Source organism: Columba livia, chromosome 13, assembly GCF_036013475.1.
Source record: "Columba livia isolate bColLiv1 breed racing homer chromosome 13, bColLiv1.pat.W.v2, whole genome shotgun sequence".
NCBI lineage: Eukaryota > Metazoa > Chordata > Aves > Columbiformes > Columbidae > Columba > Columba livia.
This window is the reverse complement of record NC_088614.1, coordinates 3,874,818-3,897,500: the sequence shown is the minus strand read 5'-3', so window position 1 is coordinate 3,897,500 and position 22,683 is coordinate 3,874,818. Positions and strand designations below refer to the sequence as shown.

The following is a 22,683-nucleotide window of genomic DNA, read 5'->3' as shown; positions in this document are numbered from 1 at the left end:
GGCCCTATTTACGGCTCCGCTTTCAGGGCTGCACCGGGTCGGCAGCAGCGCCGGTGCCGAGAGGGCAGACACCCCCCCTGCCCCGCCGGGCTAGTGTGCCTTCCCCGGTGACAGGGAGCCGCGCTTTCCGCCTGGAAGCTGCTTCCAGCCGTAGGGCAGAGACACACACGCTTCTGGTACACTCAGCTTAGCTTGAGGGGCACCGGGAGATGTTTCCTATTCTTTTGGCGAGAGCTCTTCCTTTACTTCCTCTTTTTTTTTTTTTTTCCACGTTTGAGGAAATGTTTAAAAATTGTCTAAACAAATAACAACTTAGAGAAATGCCACAAGACTAGGCATCCCTAGCTGATATTGCACGCTACACGCCGACTGCCTGTCTTGTTTTCCCGTGCCTGCCCACAGCCTCCTCACCCGCACATACCGGCAGCTCCAGCCGTCTCGCACCCTTCCGGTGCCCATCACTCTCTCAGTGACAATATCTCCTCCCCGGCACGGCACAGCAAAGCTGCCGGTCTCACACCCGCCCGTGAATTACTGCGGGCTTCTCTCTCCGCACCGCCTCAGTTCTGATTTTGGGCACGGGGTTACACCTTAGACCTTCTACCTCCTCCTAAGAGAGGTTTTACCCTCGGTGACCCGCCCCGTGTCCCGGTGTTGGCCAGCTGAAGGCGACAATCGTGATTGGAAATCAGTGCGTGTCACCGTCCCGATAACGATGGCAGAGCTGTGAAACCCGTCAAGGGAGAAAACAGCAGATAAACCGGGCCCAAGGCCGCCGATACAGACAGCTCTGGTCATGCTCCCACTCATCTTCTAAACCATTCCCAAAATACACCGTGGACCCTTCCCCCGGCCGAGCAGGGGGGACGCGGGGCGCAGGCGGGGCCCAGGCTCCCGTGCGCCCGGGAGCTTATAAAAACATATTTCCCTTCGCTAAGTGCTAACACCATCTGCTTATCTGCGAAACGGAGCACGCTGGGTTTCTGTTACACACCCTGAAGTATTTTTTGCAGCTCAGCTCCGCCGTGGCCGTAAGTCGAGAGTAGTCGACGGCAAAGCAGCGCTGGACCGGCGGGACGGGCCCCCACCGGCACGGACACCGGCAGGGAACCCCTCAAACCAGCTCCCTGCAGTTCTATCCGGCGTTATTGCAGATCCAGCCTCTTCCACCAAACAACAGATGCAGCCTCTAATGCAAATATTGCCATTTCCCTGCTGAATTAGCCTTGTCACTTAGCCCAGAAGCTGGCAGCGTTAAGCCAGCTTGCATTTTAATTTGGCCCTGAAGTTACTTATTTCATTATTGATCAAACATAATGCTGAATCAATGTTCATCTTGTTACCTGGGCCATTTCCATGTAATACAGTGATAGCACTGCCTGGAGTTACTCATTCCCATCCCAAAGTGACTTTACCATAAAATCAATGCTTGTTTGTTACTGATATAAGGCAGCATCCGTGGGATGAAGAGCAAATAAAGCTGTTACGCCATCGCGATCTAAAAGTTTGGACGGAATATGAACGCGAATAAAGACTTTGATATTTAAATGTATTTTATCGGCATCAAAATCATCCTACCCAGGCCGATGGGACAGAAAATCTCAGGCTGCAAGATGACGGGCTTTGATACTGTAGCTGTTGCCATTTGTAAACGCTACCTGGGACCTAATAGGGGAATCGTTTCTAAACCAGAGCATCATTACACAGCAGATGTGGGCTGTAAGCTCTTCCGGGCAGGGACTGTTTTGGAAAAATAGCAATTAATACAATAGTAATTAATGATTGTGTCACAAGATTAGACTCCGTGCAGTGTTATCTTCAGTGCAGCTGCTGCTCCTTTTCTTTTCTGGTATTTTCCCCTCCAGCTAACAAACCCAGTTACAAATGACACGAAGCTGCCCGCATTCCCGGCTCTCCCATGCGGCGGCCGGAGAGCACTGGAACATCTCACCCGGGGATTGCCCCGCTTGGCTTCCACGCAGACACTAAAAGCGCCCAGAGTCGTGGTTTGAGTTGCATGTCCCTCGCACGGCGCTCCCACACGGCCAGGTGTGCCCCCCCTCCCCTCCAGATGCACCGTCCGCATCCCGGGGGAGGCACCTCCCGGCGGGCTGGGGACGAGGGAAGAGGGAGGGGGGCACCCGCTCGGAGAAGCCGGAGATGCACTGTCCCCTCGGGACCGCCCCACGGCCGCAGTCCCGGGCGGGGAGATCAATACCCGGGGCGGTGCGAGCCCCCGCGGTGAGGGGACGCGGCTCCCCGCTGCCCCGTACCGGAGGCTCCACCGAGAGCATACAAGAGGGGAACAATCTGGGTTTAAAACTGCAGGTGAAGGCCGATATACCCGGGGGATCTCCGGCTTACAAAGGCTGCAGCCCTCCCGCCGGAGCCGGACCCGCGCACGTCCGCGCAGCCGCGGAGATCGGCGCGGGCTCGGTCCCTGCCCGGCCTAGGAAAACCGGGACGGAAAACGGCGAGGGGAAGTTTCCCACAGTTGCGTGCACTTTCTGTCCACTTCTCGGCTCCCGAGGAGCGGCGGGAACGGCCCCCACCAGGGGTCGGAGTCAGAGAGCCACACGGACACCAGCGAGACACAAAAGCCACTCGTTCCGGTGGAAGACGGAAAGTCTAAACAGCTGCATAAAATATATTGGCATAAAATTAGTGAATTGCACTAACAGATTGTAAATCACCTAAGCGGTCAAACCACAGATATGAATCACGAATTCCTGTAAAGATTAATGTTTCCTAAGATTCACAGCAATTATGCATTTTTTGGACAAAAGCCTTCTCCCAGCCTCTCATTCCCGAGCCCTGTGTTTTCGGTTGTTCATTTTCTTTTTTTTTTTTTTTTTTTTTTTCTGAAGTCTTTCCAGATTTCGGTGGGGCTTCTAATGAACGATTTACCAAAGGAAAGGTTTTATTAACACCTTTAAAAACTATAAAGTTAAAAGGGAGGGAGAGAGGGAGCAGATAGGAAGTTAGGTAACACAATATACTGACCTATTGGCAACGGTCCGAACGCAAATCAGCAACGCACCACAATGGTGGGAAAAAAACATCAGGAGAAATGAAAGGGAAAAAAAATAACAGCAAGAGGCCAGCTTTGCCCGAGCGGGGCCGGGGCTGCTGCTCAGAGCTGCCCCCGGAGCCTGCAGCATCTGCTGGTGGCCCCTTACCTTTGCTTACCCCCTTGTGGTACACGGTGTAGTCTGGGCTGCTTAAAAGCAGCAGAAGGAGGAGAACACGATTGCTAGCAGAACAGGGATATTCTTTCTCGAGGAAATAGGCTGGCAGGAGGTGTACGGGACTTCAGGTCTTTCAGGCACTATTTTTCCCTTCTCGCCTCTGTGCAGAACTGGAGATAACAGTTGGGGCTGCAGGTAACAGTCTGTTCTTATTCAATTTCCCTAAATGGCCTGGAGAGCACTTAAAAGCCCGGAGAGCTTCTGGCCAGCACTTTCTTATTAACTAATTTCACTTCCATCCTATTAAAGTCTATGCTTTGTAACCTTCAAATGAACCTCTCCTTCTCCCTTCTAAAACAAAGCCATTATCTTTTAATGACAGAGTAAAGCTTTTTAAAAATGTTGCTCCTTCCTTTACTAAAACTGCAGGTCGCGTGTCACACGAAGAGCCCCGGGGCACCCACTGCTGCTGCCCCCCGGTCCCTGCACCCACAGCACTCAGGGGGGCTCGGCCGAGGCTCAGCGGCCCCAGCGCCCGGGCAGGATGGGGGAGCCAAGGGCAGCCATGGACAGAGGGCGCTAGGAAATGGGATTGGGGAGATCGGCTTCATTTCGCTTTGGGAAAAAAATCTCTGCAATAATGGGTTTTAAATGGACACATATATTGACCATATCAAACGGGTTTTGCTGTTTCCTGGTAAGGCTCACCACAAATGGTAATAATAAAAGATGAAGCATTTTTTCTCACCTTAGGTCATTAGATTTACAGACAAGTTACTAAATCATTTTAGCTCCCCAAAACTTGAAGGAAAAGCGCACACGCGCTCGCGTCCCCTTTCGCTTTTCCTCCCCATTCTGACGAAACCTGCAACGGGTACGGAGACAAAACATTCGCCGAGGCATGAGGAATGTCACCCTTTAATAGTTAACTAATAATAACTATAATGATAAAAAAGTTGACGTTGGCTGCAGAGCACAGATTGTCAGTGGCCTCGTCCCAAAGCCTTAACATGAGGGGTCATTAATTGTGTTTTCTTTCCAAATCATATGTCACTGCAATTAACAGATTCTGATCAACAGACTCCTTTCAGATTGATTCCATATGTGATAAGGAATGTGCAGCTTGTTATCTATCTGTCGCCTTGGAATTATGGAAAAGCTTCAAACGTGTAATTTGAAGAGTCTTTTACGCGGCGCTTTGATCTTTCCCTCTATTTTTTTAACCCTTTTTAAACTGCGGTCCTTCTCCTAATCCCACTTGTTTGTTTACCCCCCTCTTCTCCCTGCGGCCGCGCCCCATCCTCGCGTGTGCTGCGGCACTCCGGGACTCCCCCCCTGCCCCGGGCCCGGCCATCCCAGGGGCCGGCAGGAGCCTGCTGGAACCCGCAGCCCCGCCGACAGCTGTCCCGCACCTTCGGGCAGGCAACCTCCGGTTCCACAGCAGGGCCCTGCGGCAGAGACAGGCACCCCCGGCCCGGGGCACCTCCTGGGCCGTGTCCCCTGGTCCCCTTCCCCGCCTGTGACCTGGCGGAGAGAGGCGCGGTGGGGCGTGAGCGCTGGGAACCGGGACTGGAGTCCCAGGGGCGCCGGGGCGGACGCGATGCTGCCCACGGACGGTGCACCTCCTCCCGGCGCGGCTCGTCCTGCAACCCCGGAGCCGGCTGCGGGCTCGGGGAAGCCCAGCTGCAGCCGGAGGGAGGTTTGGTTTTAGCTCGGCGACCGTCTGAGCCTGCCGGGAGAGGAGGGAGGCGAGGCCGGAGGGAGGGCGGGCAGGCGGATGGGCGGGGGGGTGCGTGTGTGTGTGTTTGGGGTAATAAATCAGGAGCCGCTCTCTCAGCTTTGACAGATCCCGGCCAGGAGACACGTGTCTGTCCGGCCAAGGAGCGCTCCGCCGCCGCGGCTCCCCCCGGGGGCGGCGGCCGTCGGGCCCGGCGCGGCTCCCCCCCCGGCTGGAGGACGAGCCGGCTCCAGCCTCCCCTTCGCATCTCCCTTCGGCTCCAGCCAGGCAAAGCGTCTCCCGTTCGGCTTCGCTCTCCCTCCTGCTCGCTCCCTGTCCGCGAGGAAAGGGCTTCGCTCCCTTCCCTGCTCCGCTCCCGCCGCAGCCCCCCCGCCCGCCCTGCCCGGCTCCGCTCCCCGCCTCGCACCCGTCGCTTCCCGGCCCCGGGCTGGTTCCGTCCCCGCAGCGACGCTTCCGCTGCCGTGGACATCGCTCCCCCACCCTGCCCCCGGGAAGATCTCTCCTCTCCTGTTTCTCCCCCACCATTTGCTGTCTTCTCTGCTTTTTTTTTTTCCCTGCCCTCTCAGCCAAGAACTGCATCCCTGCAGATTTTTCCTCCCGTCCATTTGGTCCGGCTATGTTTCCTCTCCATTTCTTTCCCATTAATAAACCATCCCTCACCCTCATTCTGACCTGGATCCATTCGCACCCATAAATTTCTCGCCTCCCGCGTCTCCCTCCCTCCAAGCAGCCTCCCGGGGACCCCCCGCTCCCGCATGGCCCTGGTCGCTCCCATCCCAGACCTGACCGCTACTACCGGCGGCTCAACTTGTATTGATTGTGCTGTTGATTAAAGATCACAAAATAATCCCACCAGCTTTGCCACTCCGTGCCAGACGTGCACCCTCAAAAAGATGGGACCGGTTTTATATGGGACACCCCCTGCCCGACCGCAACACCAGCGTGGCGAGCACGACTGCACCAAACGGCGACTGACTTGTCCGATTATTCACATTCGCCCCTTTTCTCTCCGAGGCAGATCTTTTTAAAACTTGTGGTTCGCATCCAAACTTTCCGTCGACCCCCTCAACATCACATAGCCCCAACCGAGCGCTTCCTATAGAAAAGTTTAAAGCAGATCAGGACGTGGGGCTCGCTGCCTGTTTTTCTTCTGTATTAGAAAGAAATAAACTTATAACTGAATTTAATATTGTTATCTCCCTTGCATTATACTATCAAAAGCTATCACAGGAGCAACGTTGAATAGAAAAAAAAAAAATTCCTCCAACCCAGAGTTGGTTTTGCACTAGATTAGCAGATAGGAAATGCTATAAAGATGAACTTAATACGATTAGAGATGTTTCCTACAGATTTTCATATATTGATTCAGGGAATTTTAATTCTGGAGCTTGCTTTGCTATAATCCGCATTTATTACAAGCTGATACAGTTTTATTATAGCAAGCTATCAAGGTCGATTCCTTTAACTGCATAATCTGACATGAATTTCATTTTAAAAGAAATGTAGTTATAAAAATCCATACTGTGGGCACAGTGGTTATATTGTACCTAAATCATATTTTAAAGGCAATAAATCCAGAGAGTATTTAGGAAAAGAGGGGAATATGCTTAAACAGCTCTCCTCCAGTCTTAACTACTCAAAAGACCTTTCAAACTTTATTTTTTTAAATTGAAACACCGAGTATTTAAGAAAGCAGATAACGGTGGCAGGATGAGGTCCCCTCTCCCCTGCCCGCAATCCCAGCCCCACAGGTCGGATGAACGTTTTCGGTTTCCCTCCCTCCGCCCGGCCGTAGCGGAGCAGGACATGCCGGCGCTTGCCAAAGACGAGCTGTGATTGAACCGTATTTTAACTATTCTGAAAAGGCTAAATTGCAACTCACACGCTGGTTTCGGGGGGAGGGGGTGAGTGGGGGGGACGGCTAAAAAAAACCAAAAAGGGCAAACCGTCATTTAAAATGTGTTGGCCATTAAAAAAAAAATCTTATTAGGTAATTAAAACGTATCTTGACTCCTTCCCAATAGCTCCTTACAAGCCCTTACCACTGCTCCCTTTGCAAATGTTGCACGTACCAGGTACTTCCTTCTAAGCCTTGTAGTGATTCAGAACAGAGGGAATAAGCAAAATGATCATAAATTTCCTAATTAGAGATTTCGCACCAAGACAAAAAGGTGTTAATGAGTTTAATTCCAGTGCCTGTCATTGTCCCTTTTTTCACACCACTTATTTACTAATGGCCCAGAGGGCTGCTCCCGTCTCTCCTTTGTTAAGATTTTAATTTGCCTTCTTTTCTGCCTTTGATGTAAAATTGTGACCTACAACTCTTTGAAGTCCCTTATTAGGAGGAAAATTAACTTAGCTTTTCCACTGTATCTGCCCACTGTTAGCCCAGACAAAATGTAGAGAACTCCTTAAAGATTCAGTACACTCGGAAATTTTTCAAGGTAGCTCTGAAAATGCAAATTAAAGAAAAAAATCTAATAGACTTTTAAATCTATATTAGGAGATGTAACCCTCGCCAGGACTGGAGAGGGGGAAGGGAAGGAGTGAATATCTTAATAAAGAAAACAAAATGAACCCGGGCAAGGAAAGGCTGTAAATTTGAAAACCTGAAAAGGAGCACTGGGCCGGGGGGGGAGCCTTTATTTTTAAATGTCACAACTTTTTCCTGTCCCTCTCGTGTGCCGCTCACAGCTGACACTCTGGCTTCCTATGCTCCGGGGGAGAGGGGGGCTATGAAAGAAATTATATCTAAATCTATCTCTATATAATTAGAATACCATGAGGCAGGGTTAAACCTTTGTAAAACACACAACTGATTGGCGATCGCTAAAACGAGATTTGAAAGCAACTCAAATAAAAGATCGCGACGTCAGTAAACAGATTTAGGGAAGAAAAAAAAAAAAAGCAGCTAGTGACAAGCCCGGCGAGAGCGAGCTCTGGGCATGAGAGAGAGAGGGAGGCAGAGGGAGAGAGAGAGACTTAAAAGAAATAGGAGGGGCTTGCGAGAGACTAGAAATGTCAATCAGAGCCCGGAGTCCCAATAATCTCAGGCAATCTGTTAGGACCTGACCTGGGTCCACTCAGATCAATAGGAAAAGTGAGAGAAGAAAGAAGCGATCGGATCGTTTACCGCGGCGGCCGAGGACAGGAGGGAGCCCGCGGCCTCCGCGCACCCCCAGCTCCCCCCCCATGTCTGCCGGAGTTTGCGGGAGGCGCTGAAAGTGCGGGCGGCCGGCGAGGGCGAGAGACCCGACTCCCTCCTCCGCTCCCGGCCCTGCTACTTTCTCCCCTTTCTCTCCCTTCTTCCTCTCTTCTCCCCCCCCTCCTCCTCCTCCTTCCCCCCTCCCCTGCCCCCACTCCCCCACCATGTCTTTCCCCCAGCTGGGCTACCAGTACATCAGGCCGATTTACCCGGCGGAGCGTCCGGGGAGCGGCGGCTCCCGCGGCGGCCCCGAGCTGGCCCCGTCCGGGACCCTCTCCAACGTGCTCTCCTCCATGTACGGCGCGCCCTACGCCGCCGCCGCCCAGGGCTACGGAGCCTTCCTGCCCTACGCCGCCGAGCTGCCCATCTTCCCCCAGCTGGTAAGAGGCCCCTCCGGGGCCCTCCGCTCGCTGCCCGGGACGCTCGGGATGGGGCCGGCCGGGGCGCCGTTCGCGCTGGGGATCGGTCCGGCGGGCCGCAGGGGAAGACGCCGGGAGGGCTGTCAGTGGAGACGGGGCGTTATCGCCGCCCGGCCCCGAGAGCGCTGCCGCAGAGGTGCTGGGCTGGAGCGGCGACCCCGCGGCTTCCCCAGCTCCTCCCGCAAGGCTTGACGGCTGCAGTGAGCGGCCCCGGCTGCCGGTGGCCCCTCCGCGCACACGCACCTGGGGAGCCGCTCCTCCCGCCCGGGCACCCCGCGGGCACTGGCCGCCCGCCTCGGCCGGGCCGGGGCTGCCGGGGCCGGAGAGTGTCCGGCGCGGCGGGGCCGGGGTTGGGGAGCACGGCGGCGCGAGAAGGCAGCTCGGCCCGGCCGCCGCGCTGGTGTCGAACGAGTTCTGCTCCCGGTAACGGCAGCGGAGCGGCGGGATGGAGGGGCTCCGGGCCGGGCCTGCCGCGCCGTCTCAGCCGGGCCGCCCCTTCCCTCTCGCTGCAGGGCGCCCAATACGAGCTGAAGGAGAGCCCGGGGGTGCAGCACGCCGCCTTCCCCCACCACCATCCTGCCTTCTACCCCTACGGGCAGTACCAGTTCGGGGACCCGTCGCGGCCCAAGAACGCCACCCGGGAAAGCACCAGCACTCTGAAGGCCTGGCTCAACGAGCACCGGAAAAACCCCTACCCCACCAAGGGCGAGAAGATCATGCTGGCCATCATCACCAAAATGACTCTCACCCAAGTGTCCACCTGGTTCGCCAACGCGCGGCGGCGGCTTAAAAAGGAGAATAAAATGACCTGGGCCCCCCGCAGCAGGACGGACGAGGAGGGCAACTCCTACGGGAGCGACCACGAGGGGGAAGAGGACAAGAGGGAGGACGAGGAGGAGATCGACCTGGAGAACATCGACACCGAGAACATCGAGAGTAACAAGGACGAGCTGGAGGACGAGCTGCAGGACGCCGATCTCCTGCACTCCGACTCCAAGACGGACTCGGAGGGCTCCGAGGGCTTCGAGGACCTGCCCGGCTCCGAGGAGCGCTACCTCAAGGCCGCCGAGGGGGAGCCGCACCACCTCCGCCACCACCACCTCCACCACCATCACCACCACCACCACCACAAGTGCGAGCTCCCCGCCCCTGCCACCGCTACCCCCGCAAGCCTGGAGCCCCTCAAGCCGCCCCTCCAGCCGTCGCCGCACCACCTCTCGCCCCCCTCCTCCGCCTCCTCCTCCACCGCCTCCTCTCCGACGGACGGCGCTTTGGCCGGCACCCTGCCGAAGCCCAAGATCTGGTCGCTGGCTGAGACGGCCACTAGCCCGGACAACCCCCGCAAGTCTCCCGGCGGCGGCTCCCCGCCGGCGGCCGGCCCCCAGCCGCTGCCGCTGCCCCCCCCGCCACCCCACAGACTCGTCTCCTCCTGCCCCCTGGGCAAGTTTCCCAACTGGACCAACCGCGCCTTCCCGGCCCACCACCACCCGGCCCCGCACCCGCTGGCCTTACTGAACACTCCACACCTGCTGGGGCTGGGGGCCACCCCTGCAGCCCCCTCCGCCGCCGCCGCCTTCCCGCGGCCCGCGGACCAGGCGCAGAGCGCGGAGCCCGCCGGAGCAGGTGACCGCTGAGGGACGCGGCGGGGACGGGACGGGCCGACGGCCGCCGCGGGGGGCTCGGCGGTGCTGCGCAGTGCGGCGCGGAGAGGCTCGGGAGGCCCCGCGGGACCTTGTGCGAGGGGCCGAGGCCGGGGGGCGCCGTTCCCGCGGTTTTCTCACGGTCCCCTCGGCCCGGCGCAGCCGTCGGGGCGCAGGTGGCGGCGGGCGGGCGGCCGCGGGGCCACCGGGGCGGCGGCAGTGGGGGGGCCTCCTCGTCCGGTTAGTCTCAAACCCCGAGAATTACCTTCCTCCGACGGAGATAATTTTTGTTGCTGTTGTTGTTGGTGCTCAAATCGTCTTTGTGGGAAGGACCCGGCCGTAAGGCTTGCTCCAGGGCCGGTTTGTTTTCCTTTTGACGGTCACTCCTGCAGCATAGCAGTCGTTTTGTCGTATTTGCAACTTGCTAAGAAGAGATCTTAAGTCTAGAGGTTTAATTCAGGGATGTGGGGAAACAAAACGGGGGCTATAAAGGAACTTTTTTTTTTTGTTTCCTTTGTTTCTTCTCTTTTTAGATCGATCTAGTGCCTTGGAAGTAGAGAAAAAGTTAATAAAGACAGCTTTCCAGCCAGTGCAGAGGCGGTAAGAGATTGCTTCCTCAGTCTCCTAAGGATATATAGAGGGAGTTGTAAATGGTTAGCTTATTTTCTCCGCTTCTTTAGTTCCCTTTCCAGGGCGGTTTCTTGTTCTTCCTCTGCGTGCGTAGTGGGTTATTCTGATATTTATATATTTTTGCTGTTCTCCCTTCCGGAGCTCGGGAGCCGTGCCCAGGGCAGGCCGGGCTGCGGTGGCGGGGCCGGGCGGTGCGGCTGCTGTGCCCGGGCTCGGCTCGGCTCGGCTTTGGCCAGGCAGGCGGGAGCAGCCGGTGCCGGCCTTCCCCCCGAGCACCACCGGCCCGGCCTGCCCGGGACGCCAATAGCAGCCGTCGGTGCCGCCGAACGTGAGAGACAAATACAGCGGCAGTGGGAAAACAATAAATTAAAATAAAACACCCCAGCTAGTATGAAAACTTAAGAGACTGAGCCTTGCTGTCCCGAGTCTGGCGTAGCAGTCGCTGAAATCAATTACTCTTTTGATTGATGGAAACCACGGGGATCGGGCCCGTGGTATTTTCGTAGCTAAAAAAATTTCCTGTAACTCACTCTGAAAACTTTTTATATTTAGAAATATATTTTTTTAAAAAAATAACAACAACAACAACAAAAGTAGTGCTACCTACACTTAAATATATTGTGCCAGCACAATCTAACTAGAAATCCTATTAAATATTTTTTTCTGTGTCATTTTTTTCCAGGCCCCAGAACCAACTTGATGCCGCTATGGTTCTATCGGCGTTGTCATCATCATAGTTAATTTTTTATTGTTGTTGTAATGATTGTAAAAAGAAATCTCTGTATAGTTACAACTTGTAAGCATGTCTGTATATTAAAACTAAAAAGGAAAAAAAAAAATACCCGCTTCTGTATTATCATCTGGATTAGCAGAGTTTGTGAGGTTTTTGGAAGTCCAGTGAGGATTAGGTGTTTCGATTTTTTTGTTGTTGTTGTTTGTTTTTGTACATACGGTAAAAATGTACATATGTGTGAACCAAATTGTACAAGAAAGTATATATTTTTGGCTAATAAATAAACTGTTGCCACTTTGACTACACTCTCTTTTCCCACCTCTGGAATTATTTTTTCTCGCAGCCTTACCACCTCCCGTCCCCGCCGGTGACTTGTTTTTCTGCGGCAGGCGAGGCCGCGCAGGGGCCGAGGCAGGAGCGGCGCATCCTTTGGCAGAGCGCGGGCCGGCGCCGCCGGGGCCGCCCAGAGGCGGAGCGGGTGTTCGCGGTGTCCGGGCGCCGCCGGGCAGTGCGGCCGGGCCGGGCAAGGGCAGCGGCGGGGCCGGCCGGGCGGCGCGCGGCCCTTCCCGCGGCGACCGCGGCGGGACCCAACGCTGGAGCCGCAGCGCCCCCTGCAGGCGTCGCCGCCCCGGTGGTGCCGGAGGCGGGGCGGGGGGAGCGGGGAGTGCGACTCCGTGTGTAGATCTGGGGACAGCGCCCTGCCCCAGGGAAGCCGGGGATGGCGCCGGGGGGGAGCCCGGGGGCAGCCGGCAGCGGCCCGGCGGTGATCCATCGCCCCCCGAGGACCTTATTACCGGGTGCCGGCTATTGATCCCCCGCCCCCTCGGAGCGCGGTGGTAGCGCGGGGCGCGGGAGGGGTTAATTGAAAGGAAACTTCGGGGGTCGTCATTGCCGCAGCAGGTCGGGAACTGAGCTGCGTTATTTCTCCTCCCCCACCGTGCGCGTCCCAGGGGGCAGTTTTGGGCGGGGGGGAAGGCTCCCCCCGGGCCCGCTGTGCCGCTGAGAGAGACAGGGGATGATCGAGACCGCGGGGAGGGGGCGCCGGGGCTGGGGATATCCCCCTCCCCCCCGCAACCCGTTCCCGCGGGTTTGCCGCCGAGCAAGAGTTACCGATCCAACCGGCGGCACCGAGAATCGAGGCGCGGCGGCGCACACCCAGCAGGGAGCTCCGCTCCGCGCCGGGCGATCTGCCCGTCCCGCTGCCCCCCCGGGCCGCCCCGCCGGGCTCCGGCTCCGGGACCTGCAGCTTCTCCGTCCCGCCCGAAGCCGATCCGCGGCCTCGAGAACTTGTAGCTTCGTTTCCTCGGCAAAGTGCTGAGAATTGGCCCCATCCAGGAGAGGTCCGGCCGCTCCGAGCGGCCCCGGCCCCCTCCCGCTTCGCAATCAGATGAAAACCATCCCAAGGTGATTGTTTGGGGGGGGACAGGAGCTTCTTCCACCTCCCCTTTCCTCCCCTCTTCCCAATTACCCGTCGGATCGGTGCCCGCGGATGGCCATGCCCATCCCCGCGCCCCAAAGCTGGAGGGGGCAGCTTGGGCAGGTAGAGTCCACGGGCTGGCCCCCTCCTGCTTTTGTTCCCAGGCACTTCTTTAACATCTCTGTTGAGCGGGAGTGTGCCCCCCACCCTTCCTCTCCTTACAGTCCTGGAAATGGCATAATTACTGAGGTGGTGATTAAATAGCTGGTGCTTTTCTCATTTTGGTGACAGACACTATGGAGGGGGAAGGGTGCTCAGAGCTAGGAAGCAAGAGTTAAAATGAAGTTAAAGTACAAACAGAAGCACATAGCTGACATGCTTCAAGTTTAGACAGTACAAGATATGCAAATGTGCAGGGCTGCGTGGTATTGACATTTTGAGGTCATAGTGATAGGAATGTATTATTTATAGGATTGGGTTGCACTAGGCCGATAAACTACATTTTAAATCCTAGGCATTTGTAAGTGATAAGATGTGTATATATATGTTTACACTACATATATATATATATATATACATACATACGTGTGTGCACACGCACTTTATATATGTGTTTTAATACTTCACAATTAATATTCCTCCTGGCAGGCATTATGGGACCCGCAAGGTTTGCGGCAGTGTTGCGATCTCTGCTTTCTACCCCCCATATCCCTTTCCTTTCCCTATACATCCTCTCTGGTCACAGCTCACCCTGGAAACAGCGTTTGCCTCGTCGCAGCTCTGTCCTTCTGCCAGGAACTGTTCCCCCTCTTTCGCTCCAATGGGCTCCTGAAAAGAGGGGAAAGTCTGTGGGTGGGTGGTTAGAAAACAGATTGTTTCTCATGTAAATTTTGCCCAGTGTTTCCACACTTTGCATCCCTGCTTTTTCCTCTACTCGATTCTTGCTGAAGAAAAAAAAAGATTAATGGCATGTAAAATGGGAGGGGTAGGGGGAGAGAAAGCTAGAGGCAAATTTCCACCTCCCCTTCCTCTGGACATCCTGGTGCGTTTTCCATAGAAACTTTCACACAGTGGCCAGACAGATGCTTAAAGGGGATGGAAGAAAATAATGAGACCACGATGAGTAAACAATTGCGTCCCCAGCTTTCCACCTCCATTAAAGGCTCCTTTGCCTTCGAAGCAGAGCCCTCTCCCTTCGCCCTGACCGTGGGGATGCTCCCGCAGCAGCGGCGGCTGCGTGGCAGCCATGGGAAAGCTGCCTCTTTGGCTTCTGGAAGTGAAAACTTGGTTTCCCTGTGGGGGGAAAGCAGCTTTTGTGCCTGCTTCGCTTCCTTAATGTGGAGAAAATTCCCATTAATTTTGTGAGGAAGCATTTTGTTATGCGTGTTTCAACAAAACGTTAAAAATCCTACTCATATATTTTTTTTTAGAATTGCTCACGCAGCGTGACAGCCTCGCTGGAGCCCCAGCCAGGCCTGCCCGAGACGGCGCAGAGAGGCCTCTCTCCCTCTCTGTTGGCTGCTCTTTTCCTGTCTAATCAATTATCTCCCTAGCTAGTCCTTCTCAAAGGTGAGAGCTCATTATGCATATTCATAAATCACAGCTCCCAGACCTGACACTGATTGATGTAATCATCCCCCGCTCGCTCCCTGTCTGCGCGGGGCCGGCCGGAGGAAGCGCCGGTGAGGAGGAGGAGGCAAGAGAAAGAGACTTCCAACTTGTCAGCCTCACTTGTGCTGGGAGCTGCGCTGGGTGTAGCGACTGTGTCAGGCTTCCCATTCACCGCAGCCAGAGTGCCCATCGCAGCCCAGGGACGAGACAGGAGGGAGCCCTGGGAGCTGAGAAACACCAGCGAGCTGCCTCCAGCACAGCTTGCTGTTACGCAGGCAAAATTACAAGAGTGAGGAAGAGATCCAGCACAGTTTTCATAATCAGGCAACAGACCGTGCGTTAAAATAACACCCCCAAATCTTTCATGTGAGCTAGAGCGCTTGCTGTTGTTTTCATTAGTTAAAACTGATTTATCCCCAGATGTATTCTGGTATGGATTCTAATCATGGGTATTTAGCTATGTGATACAGCAAATATACTTAATGTTATATCTGCAGCTGTTCTCAGTAGCTATATTGTGGGAAAAAAAAAAAAGGAAAAAGTTGCGAATGATACAAGTCATTGCTGCAAGGGTTTGAGGGCCAAAGGGCTCCTCCAGCCCAGCCTACCAGCTTCCCCGAGAGCGACGGATACCTCAGCTAGGATTTGTTTCCCAAAGCATGCTTCAGCATGGTAGTTTTCAAGATGCTGCTCGGTTTATGCGGTTTACTTGTATGGTTAATATTTACACTTTTAAAATACCTCTTTTTATCACTTTGATCAGAACTATCAGTGTACTAAAGGAATAATACAAAAATATATGCCCTGGAAATCATAACAAGATACAAATCAAAGCGAGTCCTAATCAAGTACTTTTGAGGGTGTTACCTTCCTTGTTAACAAATGGTAATAAGAAAATTAGGGCTTATAGCTTGCTTGTGTTTTATCTATAGGAAACCAATAAAGATATCAGATGTTCTTTGTTTTATATGTTTGAATGTAAAGCAGAATAATGAAGAACATGTACCTTCTAAGGCTTCATTTGCTTTATGGGTATTAACTCTTTAGGATGCCAGTGACATTGTGAATTTGCAGCATGAGGATGAGGCCATGCTGCCACCCGCAGTCATGAGGCCCATCTTTGCTGCAGTCAAAGACAACATTTTTTTTATTAAATGCTGCAATTGGAACAAAGCAACAATGGCTGCTTGCTAACTATGCATGTCCAACAGGCCTCTTTACTATTCAGCAAATGGAAGATATTAAACAACATTTTGCTTAAAGGTACACTGAGGCCATTTCCATTAGGACATGGTGTCATTCATTTATTCACATGTTAAGTGGATGTCCTTGTGGCTAATGAGTAATAATCAACAGTGACTCCACTTTATTCCTTTGCTCCCAGCAATGTTAAATACTCTGATGGAGTCTCTTTGCTGACACACTAGAGAATATGGTTAAAAAGTGCTAAAGGACATTTTCAGCGTAGAGCAGCCACTTACACACATGCTGGAAATAGCACTTTTATTACAGACTATTCTATTAGGCTTTGTTCCTGCTTAAGACACGGTGCGTGGAAACCACTGATATTTATTTGAAGGCAGTTTATGCCTTAAAAGCTGAGAACTGTCTCAGTTTGAGAGTAAATTTGTTTATTGCTGGGAGATGAGCTCTTGTGCAGCTGGTTTATTAAAAAACCAATAAAATAATTGAACTGCACCTCCCAGTACCTTCTCCAGGTTTTGTACATGACTTCAGAGAAATGTTTAATGGAAAAGTGATTTAGGACAAAACCTTTCCTGCAAAAAATCTAGTTTGACATTTATTTATAAAATAAAGTAACTCCCCTACCAGCTAATTAATCCATTCTATTACATCAACCTCAGCAGCTAAGTAGGTTAATAAACTCTATTAATATATATTTTTTCCTTCACATGATTGCTTACTCTGGAGTCTGCAGCTTGGTTGTCTCCTGTGTCAATTCCTAAAGTTTGAAAGGTATAAATGAATCATTCTTGGTCATGATTAAGCTTAAGTTAGAAATAAAATATGTCAATCAATCTGGTTGGAAATGTTCCTGCTGTCTAGGTTGGTTATGCAAAACACTCTAAGGTGTGTAGGCATGCTCAATTAGGTCAAGGGATCCGATGGCACTCCTAGCCATAAATGTGTGTCACTTGGATTCCTCATTATTTTTAGCAGTGGTGAAAATGCATGTCAGTAGGCCAGCTAGCCAGGCTAGAATAAAATTACTTACTGAGTATGCATAAAACTGAGGTTTTAATACATTAATATTATACTTATTCTCGAGCAAAACAGTGAAAGGAAAATATGTCTGTCTCTCTCAAATATATGAATCACGCTATTGAATTTCTCAGCAATTGTTAGTATAATTCACACTGGACTATGCAATACTCAAGATACCTTAGCAGTAAAATTTAAGTGCCTAAAAACATAGATGTAATGTGAAATTAGATACAAGGAGTAAAACATCAATTTGCTCTGTTGCAGTCTAACCTGCCTCCAAGAGAGGTAAAACGTAAGCTTCACTAGGAGATTAGACGAGCCCCATTCCAAAATAATTTAATGAAAAAGGACACTCGAGATGGGTATTGAACAGCGGTGCGAGTGCTGGTGCTCTCAGATGGAGCCTTCTGCAAGCGGTTCCTATAGAAGACCATGTCAGAAATTTATGCTTGATAGACAGGTTTCCTCTGGTGTACTAAATCACAGCCCAATACTAACAGAAATGTTTTAATGTAATTCCCGGGAAAAAAAAAAAAAGCCAGGAAAAGCAAGTTTTAGTGCTCACGTCTGCCCTCCTGGCATCTGGTGTAGTCACTAAGGTTACCTGAATTGGTGGAATGTCCAGGGTTATTATGTTATAAATCCTCCATTTTTAAACTTTCCCTGCTGGTACTTTGCACCACACTGAGACCTTGGGCTTGGGCGCAAGAAATGGAAGGAGAAACCAGCCAGAAACAACACAACACTCCAGCCTAGTTTTGTTATGCAAAACAAAAATAAATAAACTAAATGGAGGAAAGTGGCAAACTAAAATAAAAACATTGCTTCTGAGAACAAGAGGCAGGACTGGTACTGCAGGTAAGGCCGGTGCTTCTTAAACAGGGTTCTTAAATGTGGTGTTAAAGATGGCAGAGTCCCTTTAAGAACAACACCACGCAGCTCATATTTTCTTTGCTGCCAATAAAATGCAATTAAATCTCATGAATTAATATATTCACATCAGGAAGAATTCCCGTTCTTTTCTTCGGATATCAAAATGGAGCCATCATCAGTCAGTTAGTTAAATAGGAGAATCCGGAGAGTAAGTAAATGGAAGAGCTTTCAAATGCAGGGCTGAAAATGCCCAATGAATGTGTAGGGGGCTTCAATAAAAAGATTTTGACTTGTGTTTTCACCCCTTTCCCACTTTGCTCATTGTTTACTGACACTGCTATGGACACAGTATTCAGTCCCTGCCCGCCCCAGCCCTGGGATGTAAAAATGTCATCTCTATTGTGCTGCTGGGCCGGCTTTGATGCTGCCGCAGCCCTTTGTGTGCCCTTCTCAATCCCTTTATAAGGCTGTCCTGATTGTCCATACTGAACATCGCCACAAAAGCTCGTCTTATTGAGAAAATAAAAAAAGTCAGAGAGGGGCCAAATGACGGGAGATTGGGCCTTTGCTGTAAAAGACCGACTATTCACATTCAGCAGTCATTTTTTCACTAAGGAATTACAAAGTTGGGTCTGTAGCTGTGCCAGCAAAGCCACTTCAGACACTTTCTTCTTAAATTTTATCTATAGTTACTATTATTGCTTTTGTAAAGATCACGTACTGAGGACAAATGTTAAATCCTAGAAGCAGTTGAGGATAATTTCCCTTTTCTAAGGAAAACAACTACGTAACTCTCGTGTGCACGTTCCATTTGAGAAGTTTAGACAGATTGTATGGAAATTCAACTAGATATATACCACAAAAAGTGCTTGTTGTGACAATAAAATAAGTCAGCACCAGACCCCATCTCCCCTGCTATGTTGGAACACACATCTTTGCAACCGAGCACCCAAGACTCTGCGTTTAAATTATCGGTCTGGAAAAACCTCTCCCAGTTGTTCTCCCCCCTAATGCTACCCTGACTTGTACCAAGTGTCCGTGGGCAGGATGGAGACAAAGGCAGGATAAGGTCTTATTCTTTGGGAACGGGCTATCGGAATGGGAGGACGGTGATTTCATGGCTTTTGTTACCGAGGTTAGGGACCGAATTCTCTCACTGAATTAGAATGGTAACAAGTGGGACTGGGGATCTCTGGGGCTTTTGTAGTGCACTCATCTGAGAGATTGCGCTTTTCTCAGCCCTTCAGATTTATTTTGCCAAAGTTACAGGGCAATTATGGAAATGCACCCTTTGAAGCTGGGCCGATTTCTCTTTATTTTCTCTCCCCCCACCCCGCAAAGCAAAGCCTCCCTCGCCTCCTTTCTTCAGCAAGTCAGCAGTCATTAGGCAGCGGGGTTTCGAGTGGCCATTCAAATATTCTTTTGAATAGTGCGAGAAAGTTTTAATAAATATATGTTAAAAAAAAAATAGACTTTGAAGCTTTTTGGGACAGAAGTGCAAAATAACAGCAAGGTAACGACATTAGAAAGCAGGCTCTGTGTGCACGAGGTGCCAGGACGTGAAATGCTGCCCATGGAGAGGGGCTCCATGTGCCCTGCGACCTCCTGGGCGCTGCCGGTCCCTTGTCACCTCCACTTGGGCCACAGCTCTGCAGCAGCGTTTGCTCCTCATCCCTCACATCTCCCTAACGAGAGGCCCAGCACAAACAGAGTTGTACTTTCGCGCCTTTGTACATTATATATCATGGGGGTTTGGAATCTCAGTGCTGCGTGCGAACTAAGATGACTTTTATTTTTACTTTACTTGTTACACTCAGGTGAAGGAAATACATCTGAAAGCAGATGTTTAGACCTGGAGCTGGGCAGGATGCGACCAGCACTGCTTTTTGCCCAGAAACGAAGTTCTGCACATCTCTGTCCACTGTCTATTCCTTTTCTCATTTGTATTGAACTATTTTGCTCTTGTAAGATAAATTGGTGTTTTTCTAGGCCTTTTCTAGGCCTAGCACTATTTTAACAAATACTATGGGCCAAATTCAGACTTGATGTAAGGAGGAGAAGATATTATTGGTATCTCTGAAAGTTATATACACTTACACAGGGCCTGAGCTTGGTCTGAATATGGACCTTCCATCATCAGCAAAACATGGTAGGAATATTAAAGTTTCCTCTCTGACTTTTGTAACTGAGGTGCAAATCTCTTTTTTGCTTTCTATTGAGTGTGTGGGGGATCCCAGGACCACATCTACAGCAGCACAGAACATAAGAGATTTGTGTTTCCTGGACGTTAGGGCTTACAAATTTTGCAGCAGGAAGTTCCTGCTCATCATGAATCTATTCAAAAGCATGAAAACCTAGCTCAGACCTCTACAGAAGTGTTCTTGCAATAAATTAATACTAGTATTTCCCATAATGGATGCAGAAGGTTGAATGCTGCGTCTATAGCACTCAGCACTGCACACAGAAAGCTCAGCATTTGAATTTCATATCTAGGTTCAGTTTTGGGTACAGAACCTTAAAATGGGTTCAGGTTCTAATATGGTGGTCTACTCCAAGAACATTTCTAACCTTAAAAACTCATGAGTCGAATTAAGAAAAGGCCAACTTGCTAATAATATTAAGAAGCTATCCCAAATGTAAATATAACAGGGTGGGAAGTTAACTCCTGTGAAAAATGGTAGTTTTCATACCGTTGGTACCTTCTGATGAAACCCTGGGAAAAATGCAATGCCAAATGACCATGCCTTGCTGAGGAAAACATTCAGGAAAATGAAAGAAACCGTTCAATTTCTGCCTTTAACCATTTCTACTTGTTTGTTTATTTTAAAATCGACATAAACATCAAAGAGCATAGATGCTGCCAAGGGGCAGCTGACAGCCCACAAGCCAGGATCATGCTCTGAGGCATAGGTTGAGCTTGTCTCCCATGGCCTTTTCCTTGGGAGAGATGGAGAACAGATGGGCAGCACAACCTGCCTCTCCAGCTCTGTTCCTGCTGCTCCCAGTCCCCATGGGAGGAGACACATCTTCATCCTACCTCTAGGTACCTCCAAGGTGAGCCAGACCCTTGTCCCTCGCGAGAGGACAGTTCCATGTGCATCTCCCCTGAAAAAACACCATGGTGTGACATGCTACATGGGTTCCTCAGAGAGTCTGGCTTTCTACTGTTCTAGGCTTTAAATATCAATAATGAAAAAGACCTTGAATCATACCTGCTGATGCGGTTTGCCGGGTGCATCCCCAGGTGAGGGCCCTCCAGCAGTCACGCTGCTTCTCTCCAGCAGCCCCAGCCCGCAGGTGATTTTGGGGGATGTGTTACGGTAAGCTGGCCTTAAGCCCACAGAGACATAGATCACCGTGACGGAGCCTCTGCCTGGAGGTAAAGGTCACAGATTTTGAATACTTCAGATATTTTGTAAGCCACTTTTGAAGACTGTAAAGAAAAGAGGTTTCCGTGTTTGGTGCTGTCAAAAATGACCCTCAGGATGCAACGCTTCTCTGCACGCTTGGGTCAAAGCCCACCAATAGGTACAACAGTCGTCAAAGGGGTGAGATCTTCCAGATGCCTTGTCTTACAAGGAATAATTCTGGCTCATCTGGGCTGAGTTTTAACCCCTGGGCTTTGCATTTACTCTGTAGTGCAAGCAAAACAGTAGGGCAGAGTTGTGCACGTCAGTGTCTTGAAGGTTTAGAAATAGAGGCATGGGCATCATAAACTAAAATGACAAACTCATTTACAGTACATGAGATGATGTTGCCCTACTACATCTACAAATAGACTTCAGATAGGGGTGTCTACTATTTGACTGTCAGTAGTGGGAAGTGTATATCTCATGAGGCTCTGACCTGGTTATCTTCAAACCCTGAGCAATTAATCACCAACATCTAATAGGGAATAGCTGTGCAGAGGAGCATTTGGTGTCCAGCCTGTTCAAAATAATGCTTTCACCTTTTCTCCAGCTATTATACATATAGCTTCCCTCAACGTGGGACCTCTGCTTTCCTTTGGAAGAAGACATGGCACAAAACGAACCTCCCCCTGCAAGGGGAACCCACCGAATTCAGTCTCTTTAAAAAACTAAAAGAAGCCCCAAAACAGAGCAGCTTGTGCAGTAAAGCCACCAAATACCAAGGTCTCAGTTATCAGCCGTGCTGCACAAGGGAGCAGAGGAGATAGAAAGGGTCCTTGTTCCCCCTCCATGTGGGTTACCTATGTTTCTAGTGCCTGTGTCTGCAGGATAGGGAGATAGGGGATAGGGAGAGAACCAAAAACTGCTTATTCTTTCCTGCTGGTGGGGGGTTGGTGACTTTCCCCACCGTTTCAACTGTAAGCAAGAAAAATGGCTTTGTCTGTAGTGGGCTGTGCAAAGTTGGAGTAAAGTAGTGAAGAATAAGGCCCCATCGATTCTTTCTAGTACTGGAGCTGTGTTTTGAAGTGCAATAAAAATACAGGTGGTAGAGGAGATAATGCACGGTACCGTTCCTTTGGGACACTCGGGGAGACGGTAAAGAATTCCAAAATACAGAGCGTGGGTTTTTCTCTAGCATTGATCACAAGCATTAGTTCAAGAAAACACCCAGAAGTAGTAAATATGCAAATTTGTTATGAAAGAAGAACCTAAAAGTACCCGCTATGTTAGAGAATTTGTTTAAGGATATTTGATCCTCATGCAGAGTTTATCAGATTTCGGTTTAATTTGCGCATTCAGGTTTGTTTTTTTGTAAAAAAGGGGAGGGTTCCCTTTTAAAAATCTTTTCTTTCTCTTCTGCTCCAATACTTGTACTGGAGCTATTCCACCTCTGTTAAGATACAAGAAGTGTGTTTATGGTGTAATATAAATCTGGGTTGGAGAATACCAATTTCATATAAATTAGATGGCAGAGCACTGTTCCGCTATTTTGTTGTCTAAATTATATGGAAATTGGTCTTATGCAAGGAGTAAGTCCTCGCAGAACAGGGCCCTTAGGCTTTTGGTTTAATTATCATAAGCTTCCATTTAATT

General features: G+C 50.8%; 2 protein-coding genes across 3 annotated transcripts in view; one reads left to right on the top strand and one right to left on the bottom strand.

Moving 5' to 3' along the window:
- The window catches only part of FTO (FTO alpha-ketoglutarate dependent dioxygenase), a 431,926-nt gene that overhangs the window by 77,903 nt on the left and 331,340 nt on the right, over positions 1-22,683 (bottom strand). Inside the window, exons 21-22 of the mRNA XM_065028667.1 lie at positions 20,893-21,053; positions 13,721-13,798 (exon numbers count right to left, since the gene is read on the bottom strand). The gene's annotated coding sequence lies outside the window, so the exon portion shown is untranslated. The remainder of the gene's footprint in view (positions 1-13,720; positions 13,799-20,892; positions 21,054-22,683) is intronic.
- Positions 7,810-11,859, top strand: IRX3 (iroquois homeobox 3). Of its 2 annotated transcripts, XM_065028678.1 has the most exons (4): positions 7,811-8,511; positions 9,063-10,173; positions 10,724-10,790; positions 11,503-11,859. In XM_065028678.1, the coding sequence occupies exons 1-4, from the start codon at positions 8,296-8,298 to the stop codon at positions 11,555-11,557; spliced, it is 1,449 nt and encodes a 482-aa protein (XP_064884750.1). In that variant the 5' UTR covers positions 7,811-8,295; the 3' UTR covers positions 11,558-11,859. The 2 variants fall into 2 exon arrangements, with proteins under 2 accessions (XP_064884751.1, XP_064884750.1); XM_065028679.1 differs by lacking the exon at positions 10,724-10,790 and having other exon boundaries at positions 7,810-8,511.

What these genes read in the sequence shown, in the direction of transcription:
- IRX3 (XM_065028678.1), top strand. Translation starts at nt 8,296, where the DNA reads ATGTCTTTCCCCCAGCTGGGCTACCAGTACATCAGGCCGATTTACCCG. An exon ending in TGCCCATCTTCCCCCAGCTG is followed by an intron (nt 8,512 to 9,062) that starts GTAAGAGGCCCC and finishes CTCTCGCTGCAG; the next exon opens with GGCGCCCAATACGAGCTGAA. An exon ending in TTCCAGCCAGTGCAGAGGCG is followed by an intron (nt 10,791 to 11,502) that starts GTAAGAGATTGC and finishes ATTTTTTTCCAG; the next exon opens with GCCCCAGAACCAACTTGATG.